Source organism: Desmodus rotundus, chromosome 7 (assembly GCF_022682495.2).
Source record: "Desmodus rotundus isolate HL8 chromosome 7, HLdesRot8A.1, whole genome shotgun sequence".
Taxonomy (NCBI): domain Eukaryota; kingdom Metazoa; phylum Chordata; class Mammalia; order Chiroptera; family Phyllostomidae; genus Desmodus; species Desmodus rotundus.
In genome coordinates, this window is record NC_071393.1 from 37940795 (window position 1) to 37952873 (window position 12079).

At 45.7% G+C, this 12079-nt stretch overlaps 1 protein-coding gene across 3 annotated transcripts in view; it reads right to left on the bottom strand.

The window, feature by feature from the left end:
* The window catches only part of THSD4 (thrombospondin type 1 domain containing 4), a 547394-nt gene that overhangs the window by 291211 nt on the left and 244104 nt on the right, over positions 1-12079 (bottom strand). For all 3 annotated transcript variants that reach the window (XM_053928849.1, XM_053928850.1, XM_053928851.1), the window contains one exon: positions 6389-6525. In XM_053928849.1, coding sequence (XP_053784824.1) covers positions 6389-6525 — 137 coding nt within the window. The remainder of the gene's footprint in view (positions 1-6388; positions 6526-12079) is intronic.

Sequence of the window (12079 nt, forward strand, 5' to 3'; positions counted from 1 at the left end):
GACTTCTTTAGGGGGGCTCTGGTGCCTGCTGAGTCTGCCCCTTGAGTGTGTCACTTGTAGAGGTGGTTGGGTGGTGCTCTGTCATGATCTGAAGCTGTCCACTGGGTATGCTGGCTCTGGGGCCTCCTGGGAGATACAGGCCAAGGTCAGCCACTGCCTGTGTTCTGCCTGGGGGCCTCCTGGCATGAGCTACAAAGCAATCTTCCAATGGCTGCTACTTTTGCTGGGTTGGGATGTGCCCAGGCAAGGCCAAGCTATGAACCAAGGCTGGTTGCTGCTAGTGCCAGGCCACTTAGCAAGAGGTATGGGGCTTGCTGTGGCCACATGCTGCTTGTTTGAGAGATTTTAGGAAAGTCCAAAGCATGAGCCATGACAGGCGATTTGTATGGAAAAGCCAGTGGAAGCAGCTTGGGTGGGCCCACAAGTTGGGTGGAGTGTGGTCTCAGGGAATCACTGGGACAGAGCGAACAGTGTGAACCAGGTTGATGGAGTCTCCCCCTGCCGGCTCTGTGGGGGGTGGGGGGGGAGGGCTCATGAAAGGATCAATGGCCTCTGCCAGCACTTCTGTTTGGGAGAAACTGTCCCCCAGCTCATGCCCTGAGGCTGACACTCTAGTTCCTCCCTATATGTCCCTGGTGCCTTCCAAGCTACTGCTCCACTGCTGGAGCTCTGGGGAGTGAGTCCAAGTAAGTGTGTGTGAGCCTTTTAAGAGGAACACCTGGGACTGAAGCCTCTGTCTCAGTCCACCACAACCTCTTCTGGTTTTTACAGCCAAAAAGTATGGGGACACCTCTTCCTGGCACTGGAACCCTGGGCTGGGACCCCTGACTCTTCAGGGGGCACCTCCACGGCTGAGACACCCCTCCCGATTTTTACCCAGCACATGTGGTGGTGTGGGAGCAGCCTGTCCAGCCTCTGCACCCCTCCCGCAAGTCTCGATAAGCTTCTCCTCTAAACCCCTCGTGGTAGGACTTCCATTCAGCCAGATTCCAGGGGCTCTGAATGAAGGTTGTTCTGCAGTTTAGGTGTGATTTTGATGGGGTTGTGGAGTGGAGGGCTTTCCACTGCTAAAGCCGGCATGTGTTCAGGAAGACGTGTGGGCACCCAGCAGGAACTAAGCATGGCGCCACCAGGTGGAGACCAGATTAACAGGGCAGAGGGCTGGGTGACGGCACTGACCATCCCCACAGCTGTCAGCTCCTGAGCCCTACATGTGTGCTGGATCCTGGCCTACGTTTTCTCCAAGCTCCGGGGATCACGAGGTCAGCGCACAAAGTTGCCTCTACTCGCCCTCTCCACCCCGCCCTCCCCGGAGACCATCCCCTACACTGCAGTCGCGCCTCCCACCGCTGCTCACCACCATTCCAGTGCCTATTAAGTTCACAGTGCTCATCAAAATCTGTGAGGCTTGCTTGTTAACTGGGCTTTTCTCTTTATTACTTTTTCCATTAGAGTTTAAGCTTAGTGTGGAGAGGGACCATGTTAATCTTTTCTGTATTTTTATCTCCAGCACCTAGGCCAGTGGATGGCAGTGAGCACTTCAGATTATTTGCTGAATTAATTAATAATTATGTGTATTGCTTGGGTTAATAATTAATGATAATAATTGATAAGTATGTACTAATAAAGACATTTTAACAGAGTTTTTATGTTAGGTAGTGGTCCCAATGCTTGAAAATGAGAAAAACCACAGATAATGGAAAAGAAGTGCCTATAACCAGGTAAATTTCATCAGGTTACTTTAGGTTTAGGAATTCAAGAGGCCTTGAGAACAGGGCCTGGGCTCTAAAATGTTAATGCTTCGTGAACCCTGTTCTTGATTATTTGTAGGAAGGGAGGCTTCATAATCAGTGTCTGGCTCGTCCGTGTTTTTATTCACTCTGCTGTAGCTGTAGCCTGACATGACAAGCATTGCAACAGTCACAAGCAGAAAGCACTTTTAGAGCAGTTTGCTTGCAGTGGGAATACAAACGGGGAGCCCACCACGCGTCACATCCGCTCGGAATCCAAGCAGAGTAAACGCTCTCCATCCTACCTCGAGCCTGGATGATGCAAGTGTCTGGCAAAGGGGAGAAACTTTACCCACTGCAATCATTCTCTTGATTTCATTCAAGTAATGACAGAACTCTAGGCACAGCCCATAAAATAAAGCTGGCAACCAAGAGCTTTAAGCCACTTAGGGCACGTAGGCAGAAGGTCGTGCAGGGTCCACCTGCTGGGCTCCGACAGCACAGCAGCAGCTGCTAAAGCAGCGTGAGAGCACTGGGCGCCTGAACACTTGGGGCCTGAACACCCGCCCTGCGCTCGCGCAGACACGCACACTCACTGCATCCTCCTCCCGAGGCAGGGCCACACGCGGTCCAGGGCTTATCTCTGAACATTTGGAAAGAGTTACCTTGCTTTAATTTACTGAATAAACACGAAGCTGTCTGCTGATGTGTCGGATGGAAGCCCAGCGGTGTCCCAGCTTGGAGAGGAAGTGTGAAAGCCCAGGGAGTGTGCGTGCAAGGCGGGCCGTAGGAAGCGCTGTGCGTGGAGAGTGATGGCTGATTAAGGACCAGGGAGGAGCGTGGTGGGCAGAAGGGGGCTCTGTCCCCTCAACAGAAGGCACCCAGGGGAGCACACACTTACACTTGCTTAGGTTCTTCCTGTCATTAGCTCTGAAGGGACTCAGGAAATTCAGAATGAGCAAAATTGAAAACAAGACAAGGGAGACGGGAGCTTGTGTGCCAAGAACTCTCCCCCACCCGCAAGGCCTTGGGCTCTGGGGCCTGGGCCAAGGGGGCTTCGTGTCCTTGTTTTATCTGCAATCAACTGCCCATCCCAGACAAAAATGAGAAGACTGTGCTGCATTCAGGACTAATTTCATTTCCTGAAATCCAACAGACTGAGCCACTAAGTACCTTAATTCATTTACTCATTTATTTTAAGTACCTATTCAAAGGGTAGGCATTTTGCTAAAGCCAAGTGCCTGGAATTGCTCCCAGGGTGGCTGGGTGGCAGGCGAGGGCGATGGGAACGAACAGTTACAAGAAGAGGGAATGGTAAAACAGACCAGTGCACAAGGGGGTCAGCCAGGGACTTCTGAGCAGAGCCATGGGGTGGACCCAGAGTGGGCTGACAGGGCAGCGTGCACACTCTCATGGAGGCACAACCCCGCAGGCCTGCTGGGTCCGGGAGAAACACGTCCCAGCCTGGCCAGCACCGGGGCCCGGGGAGGCCTGGCAGCAGACAAATGATGAAGGGCCTGGCCTTTATTCCATAGGCAATGGGGCGTCACAGATGGAGTTTAAGCAAAGAAGAGGCATGCCCTGATGTGTGTTTTGGAAAAGCAGTTCAGTTTTGGAAGGAGGCAGTGAATAAAATAAACTCAGAATAGGGGAGACCTAAAGCCCACAGATTCCCGCCCCCATCATATATAAACTACTCTTTCTGCTTTAAAAAGTCAATATTAATCGTTAGCTCCTATGCAGCACTTAGTGTATCCAAGTGGTTGAATCTTTGCAATGGTCCCCGGTAAAACAGGGACTAATGACTCTATTGACTGAGTCCGTTGTGAAGACGGATGAACTGCTGAAACCACTTCCCAGGAAGGCACCCAGCACAGTGTCTGGCCCGGGGCAAACTCTCAGCAGCGGTTCCTCGCTAGCTTGTCTGAGTCAGCTCCAACACCTCCTTCCTTTGAGGTTTTGCATCAGCCTCTATGTTGTAAAAACCTACTCAAGGACTGTATCTTTACCACCAGAACCTTTTTTGGGGGGTGGGTCTTAGAGTGATGCTGACTGTTTCAGTATCATTTAGGTCTGGGATGCTGAGGTTTCTGAAAGTCTGGTCTCTAGGCAGCAAGCGTTGCTTTTGGTGGTCTTTACCCAAGCGACCCTGTTCTTTTAAATGCCTGCTAAATCTTTGAAGGCAGTTTCATCTATACTATTAAATTGTGAGCAAAAATAATGCATACATATTAAAGTATAACACTTCAAAAATTTTCAGACATAGTTTATAGTTGAGATCAAATTAAAAAAATCACAGCACAGTTAATGTGATGCTTACTGATAGAAATTATTACTGTGATTACTTGTTAACTAGAACATGCTACTGCATTCCCACAAATGATAATAATGACCAGTCAGGGCTGGAAGTGTCTCAGAGACTGCTCTGAAGACGGGCCAGATGGTCCTATTTGATGTCTAGAGGGGAAGGGTGTGGGTGCGGAAGGTGGATCTCTGTGAGCTGTGGATACATGCTTCAGGAAAAGACGGTGCCAGAGTGCTTTGCCTTAAAAGCTTAGCTACATGCGGTCCTTAGTCTGAAGCCAACATTCCTGTCAAGAAAAGAAGTGTGACCCAGTACTGAGGGACTGCAGGGAGGCCTCCATTCTCTCCAGCCTCCTGTCCAAGGACGTCGGCATTCTCCCTGCCCCTCTTCCGACTACTGGCTCTAAAATAGAGGAGCCGGCAGGCAGGTGAACACGCCCGGAGTGCCCTGTGGGCATCGGAACAGAGCTTTCCAGCTTGCACTGTGTGGGCCTGGGCATTTCTTTGGTTTGGTGTCGGGCAGACACCCCTAGCTACTCCTTTGTCGGTTTGACTCATACTCCTATTTAATGCTTATTGTCTTTCATTAAGTTTGGTTGCAGGCCCGGGTTTGCTTTTCAACTCTATGCAGCCAGCAGAGGCAGACACCCGTGTCCATGAGAGACAGCTCTCTCAGCCACGAGGCAGCCAAGCAGAGATATCCAATGGAATTCTGGGCTCCCCATCAAATGTTCAGAAAAGGACACTTCACCCTTTGAATGATGCAAAGTAAACAGAACCTCACCCTGGGAAGCAAGTGTACTTCGGATTACTGAAACTGAAGTCCCAAAGGGGGCAAGAGAGTCGAGGTTCTAACAACTCCAATGAGTGAATTTCAGGCAAAAGCACAGAGAACAGAGGTGATAGAATAGCCAAGTCGTCCTTGTCACGTCAGATGCCTATTACTCCACTCTCATCCTGGGACTGTTTGTCTCAGTCTTTCTTTCAGCAATTATCACCTTCAAACTGTGTTGTCCTCTAGTCTGAAAGGTTTTCCTCAATTACTCAGAATCCATGGCCATGTCCTCATAATAATTGTTTGTTTTCCTTTCATATCATCGGTTCAGAGACACATCACGCAACACTAAGAAAACGCGCTTACCCAGGGGAAAGAGATCACATTGCATCTTCCGAGGCATTTCACCACTCTGCATTTACATTTCTGGTTCTCTGTTGAGTACGTTTTAAAGGCGAGGCTCCGAGGGGATGTATCAAACACAAGGGTTTTTCCAAAAGAGGGGAAAATTGGAGGCCAGGAAGGCCTCGGCCTCCACTGTTGTTCCCACCATGCTCCCTGCCTCTTCTACACCGCCTTATAATTCTTTGGGGGGGTTTGCTCGTCCAAAGACACCTCACACACATCAGGTAGCCAAAGACAGCTTCTCCCTTCCTTCACTTTATTCAGAATCTGAGACTATCCTACACAATGACTAAGCGGGGGAAGTTGTGCTTAGAAGTCACACTCGAAGAGCTCTAATACTCAACGCTGGCAATTTACATTCCCGGTGTAACAGGAACCTTCAGACGTGCTGGCCGCAGCCTCCCGCTTTGAGGAAAATCAGTCCTCCCGCTATTGAGGTTTAACTAAGGCAGAACCTCAGTCCGGGCTCCACAGTCTCATTTCCTTGCTTAGCTGCACCTACCACAGTTACAGATGAAAGCGGGTGGCAGTCCAGGCCCAAACTAACGTGACTGCGGCATTAGTGCCATCTCATCTCAGACGCCTGTTTTTGACCAGATGTGCTTTCTGTCAAAGGGGAGCGTCCCACAAGGGTTCTCTCAAGCCCGGAGTGTGTGCAGAATGTGGGGCAGGGATTTACTGGAACAGACTGCAGAAGTCCAAACACGGCAGAAAACGCTTCCTGTTTAAAGTACAGCATCTGTTGTAAAGGGTGAGAGACGACTTGCATTTGGAAGCCCACCCGCTCTGGTGGGAGGCAAGATGAAATACACCCTGCCCTTAAAATGCCACCTCCACGCCGCCGACCGTTTCTGGCCTGGCCCGGGAGCGGTCTTTCCATGACCTTCAGAGGTGAGGCAGGCACTCCAGACACAGTGAGCAAAGAGCAGCGTGTTCCTCTTGAAGCAAGGAGTGTAAACACAAATCACTTCATAATCGAAATGCCAGAGTGATACGTGGAGACTCCCAAAGATCAAAACCGCAGGGTGGACCAAGCCGCCCTGGCTTGTCCCACTTCTCCCAGAGCTCATGCTTAGGGGCCCATGGGCTGGGGGAGGCAGCAGACCACAGTCTGGCAGCAAGAGCTCAAACAGCCTGAGAACGCACCCTGACACCGCCGCCCTGGGCCACTTACCTTGCACTGCCCAGACACGCAGATGGCCGTGCCGTTCTGGTCGCAGGGGGTACCGTCAATGACCTTCTCAGCTTGCCGCACGTAGAAGCGGTAGCCCATTGCCTGGCAGTTCAACTCACACTTCCGACTGCCCTTTACTACCAAAAAAAAAAAAAAAAAAAAAAAAAAATCAACATCTTTTTCTTCCTTTATTTTTTATTGAGATAAAATTCACATAACACAAAGTTAACCATTTTAACCAAAGTGTAAAATTCAGTGGTTTTTACTATGTTCACAATGTTGTATAGCCATTACCACTAATTCCAGAACATTTCCATTGCTCCAAAAAAAAATCCTGGACTTGTTTGCTGTCCCTTCCAATTCCCTCCGCCCCTCCTCCCCCAGACACTGGCAACACCAATCTACTTGCTGTCTCAATGGATTTGCCTATCCTGGACATTTTAACCACATGCTATTTAAAAGTGCACAAACGCTATCAGATCTCTCTGTCTTTGATAGTAGAGGGAAGACTGTAGCCCCACCTACGGTATGTGGCAGAGACTCAGTGCTGAGTGAGGGCTACAGAGGAATTCCTAAAGAATCCCACAGTGCCCATCATAGAGTCTACAGGTAGACATACTCCCATACTTTGCTACAGTTGCAATTATATTTTATTATCGGCAATCATCGGGCACACACGAGTTGGTTGTTCTACTGTTTTGTACGTAAAACCTCTGAGGTTACAGCATATCAATGCTCTTTTAACGGCTGGAGATTCCTGTAGTAATTCTTCCATGATGAGATATTTCAGTGGTTTCTCAATCACTTAGGTTGAAGTCCAGACTCCTAAGCAAGGAATAAAATGTCTTTCACATATAAATAGTCTTATTTCCTACTGTTCTTCCTTAGGCCTATGTTCTATACCCAACTAAGCATTACCTCTGTCCAGCCATTGCTTAATTCTTCTTGCTGCCTTTGTCTTACCTGGTTAGCACCTGTTTCTACTTTATTTTAGTTCCCAGGTCACCTCCTCCGGGAAGCCCTTCATTGGACCCTGACCTCACCTATACATCCCCCCTTCACAGGCTCCTCTGACCCTCTCTGCTTTAGGCTTAACCAAGCTTGACTGAAGCATGGTCTTGAAGGACCGCAGGGATGGATCAGTCTTATTTACTTTTGTATCCCCAGCCCTCAGTACAGAGTTGGGCACATATAAAATGCTCAGCAAATCCCTGAGCAATAAAAGGAGGGATGGATAAATGAATACCGGCTTTTTTTATTGCCTTTCTCTCCTCTCCCCCCACTAGATGTAGTCACCTACCCCAGCGTCTTTCTCTATATTTCTATCACTTCACATGGAGCTTGGCACACAGTAGGTGCTCAATAAAGGCTAACTCAATTACCACTACAACGAATATCTCCAGAGCAAGTTAGTAGCCTTCAAAATAAGAATGAGAAAAGTTATAAGGTGAAATATACTTTCACATCTAAAAGAGACAGACAAGCGGGTGCACACTGATTTTTTATAAACCCTTTTGGCAACGAGACTAATGCTATGCTCAGCCGTAGACAGGACTTTCCAGGGTCGTGCCTTTGTATGAAAATCCGATTACTGGATTGGATAACACTGACTTTTTCTACACAAGAAGATACATCATATTTTCCACAGTGTGGCTGCCTGACTGTCGTAACAACCAACTTTCTTCTCGAAAGCCACCGAAAACTGCTACCAGGAAATAACATACATGGAAGCCTCCGGGCCCCGCGGTTCAGGGGAAACTGAATCTTCTATGTGCCCTAAGGTCTGTCTTAGAAGTCAGGAGGATTCTTGACTTGGTTTCGTACCCTGGCTGTAAGAGGTGATCTTGCAAAAACAAGAAGAAGAAGTATCAAACACCCTGAGCATTATCTAAAGCTACAGCATCATTTTATAGATTAAAAACAAAACCAAACAAAAATACAACAGACCTAAAAAGTGAAGTGACAGGTTAGAAGGAAAACTAATCTTCTACAACTTGCTCTCTCATGTCATCCATCTGTCCACACTGCTCCCGCTCTTCCCAGCCCCTTGCTTTCGGAAGTGACAAAGGAAGTACCCAGGTGCATTGCATTTTAAGTAATAAAAGTGTCTGAAAGGCAGCCTCAGATGAGATAAGGGTTTTGAGTTCTCACTTCTCTCTTGGATTCCTCCCAACCACCTCTATCTTTTGCAGCCACAATTTTACTTCTCAATATTTGCAGCCATAGCACAGAAGAACATTCGGAGACCGGCAGCAACAATAATAAAATGGTTAAATGGAGATAATTGTGGCAGAATCTCCAAATGGCTACATGAAAATAACCCAGAGAAATGGTCGTAAGTCGGGGCTCCGACCTGAGGTACAAACCAGACACTTGGCCTGACCCTCTGCCTGTGTAACTTAGTCAGTGTCCTGCCTTCTCGGACTTGCAACAAGGGGGAAGGAGGGCCCCGGGAGATAACTGAGCCTGTGGACAAGTGCCTCCCTCACCAACGTGCCAGCTCCTGCTGCCTTAGCAGTAAAATTACATAAGGACTGACTTCTCCACCCTGCGGATACTCCCCACCCACTTTAAAATTTCATCTAAAAATAACAATTGCAGGGCTTAAGTTTAAGGTTTTTCATGGAGCGCTACTTCATTCCGTTTTTCCTTGAATACAATTACAATTCTGATACCACGAGCCGCTTCCCCCAGCAGAGTTTGCCATGGTTTTATTTTGTCATGGAGAACACAGCAGCGTGCCCACAGGCTAGGGGCAACAGGATAAGCGCAAGCAGGCACATCCTTTCCTCCCTGTTTCTCGGCCCTCTTAGTCTTCTCCCTCCGTGTTCTCATCTGCTTCCAAATGCCCCACGCCAAAGGAAACACTAACGTTCACACATTCAGGTAGCGATTCCCAGTGGGGTCGCAGGACCAGAAACATAAGCATCGCCTGGGAGCTTGTTGAAAATGCAAATTCTTAGGCCTCACCTGCACCTTCTAAATCAGAAACTCTGGGGATGATGCTGGGTCACCTGTACCTTTAACAAGCCCCCCCACATGATTCTGGTGCACAGTCAAGCTTTGGAACCACTGACTGGTCCAAGGAAAATTGAGCAGTGAAAAGGTTTCGAAGCAGCTGGCCATTCTTACTTTGAATCAAGGATGTTCAAATTCCACGTTTAAATTTAAAAGATAATATAAGCACCATCTTTAATTAAATTTAGGGTATTGCCAGGTATCTGGCTCCCTCACAATAAAAAAAGACCCCTGATGATTTTTAAAAAATGCTGGAGAATACACAAGGAAATTCAGGTACTTAGAATACAGTAGCTACCAACTAACGGGCCTACCCTCAGATACAGGTTAAACGTGTAAACCACTCATTGAGCTCTGTTCCCTTTGAAGAGCCTCTGACTAAAGGCACTTTTTTTAGTAATAAAAAAAAGAAGAAAATAGAAAAGAAGTTAACAGTTACAAAATTTTGCAAGGTGGAAAGCAGAAAGACCCACGTAATGACTTCGCAGACCCGACCGAACCAATCCTAGGCAGGAACTGCAGCACCAAAGCCTCTCCACGTGGCGTTTCTAAACAGTAACTCCCGCAACAAAGGAGACACAGGCCTAGAAACAGAGACGCCGTGTGTGTGGCCCGAGACAACTCTTCTTCCAGTGTGGCCCAGAGACGCCAAAAGGCTGGAAAACCCCTGACTGACAACTCAGTAATGGATAGAGCTAGACAGAGGATCAACGAGGAAACAGAAGATTTGAATAACACTATAAACAACTATACCCAATAGACACAGAGAGAACATGCCACTCAGCAATAGCACAGTTCACACTGTTCTCAAATGCACATGAAACGCTTTCCAAAAAGGAAAAAATGCTACATGATAAAGCAAGCCACGATAAATTTGAAAAGACTGAAATCACAAGAAATGCGCTCACTGTCCACAGTGGAATGAAATTAGGAATCAATAACAAAGAGAAATTTAGGAATTTCAAAAATATGTGGAAATTACACAACATAGGTCTAAATAACCGATCAAGAAAAAAAGAAAAAACACAGGGAAAATTAGGAAATACTTTGAGATTAAGAAAAATGAAACACAACATACCAACTTAGGGGATGCGGTTACAGCAGTGCTTAAAGGGATAGCTATAGCTGTAAATACCTATGTTAAAAAAGATCTCAAATCAATAACCTAATATGCCACCTTAAGAACTGAGAAAAAAAGAGCAGACTAAACCCAGAGCCAGTGGAAGAAGGAAACTAGGGTGTAAATACATTAAATAGAGAAGGTACAGACAATAGAGAAAATAAAATCAAAAGTTGGTTATCTAAAAAGATCAATAAAATTGACAAACTTTTATGTAACAAACAAAAATAAAGAAGACTTAAAAATACTAAAATCAGGAATAAAGAGGAGACATTACTACTGATTTTATAGAAATAAGAAGGACTTCTAGCCAGGGTGATTAGTCAAAGAAAAAGAGATGGTATCTAGGTTGAAAAGAAAGAAATAAAACTATCTGTATTTACAGAGAACATGTATATAAAAAATCCAAAAATTGCACCAAAATTATTTGAACTAATAAACAAGTTCATTAGAGTTAAGGGATGCAAGATCAATATGCAAAAATCAATTTTATTTCTATATGCTATCAACAAACAATCTGAAAATAAAATTAAGAACACAATCCCATTTACAGTAGCATCAAAAAGAATAAAATACCTAGGAATAAGTTTTACAAAAAAGTCTAATATCATATGATCTCACCTTTAACTGGAACATAATCAACAGAAGAAAAAAGCAAACAAAATATAACCAGAGACATTGAAGTTAAGACCAATCTAACAATAGCCAGAGGGGAGTGGGGAGGGGATAGTGGGGAGAAGGGTTTCAGGAACTACTATAAAGGACACATGGACAAAACCAAGGGGGAGGGTGGAGGAGGGGAGGGAGGTGGGTTTGGTTGGGGTGGGGCAGAGAGGTGAGGAGAAAATGCAGACAACTGGAATTGAACAACAATAAAATAATTTAAAAATTGAAAAAAAGTCTAAAACATACAGTGAAAACTACAAAACTTTGTTGGAAGGAATTAAGGAAGATCTAAATAAATGGAAAGATATCCTATGCTCATGAATTCAAAGATTTAATATTGTTAACATGGCAATACACCCCCAATTGATTTACAGTTAAATGCAATATCAACCAAAATACCAGCTGGCTTTTAATTTTGTAGAAATTGATAAGATGATCCTAAAATTTATATGGCAATACAAGGGACCAAGAATAACCGGAATAACCTTGAAAAAGAAAAACAAAGCTGGAGAACGCATACTTCCTGATTTTAATGAAAACAATGTGATATTATCATAAGGCTAGACATATAGATCAGTGGAATAGAAATGAGAGTCCAGAAATAAACTCTAATATTTTTGATCAATTGATTTTTTGACCATGGTGCCAAGACAAGTCAATGGGGGAAAGAATTGTCTTTGCAACAAATGGTTTTGGAACAACCTTGCATATCTACATGTAAAAGAATAAAGTCGGAGCCCCTACCTCCCACTATATAAAAAAAAAATAACTCAAAACAGATAATCAACCTAGATGTAAGGGCTAAAGCTATGAAACTCTTAGAAAAAAGTATAGGCATAAATCTTCATGATCTTGAATTAGTCCAGATGATATGGTATCAAAAGCAC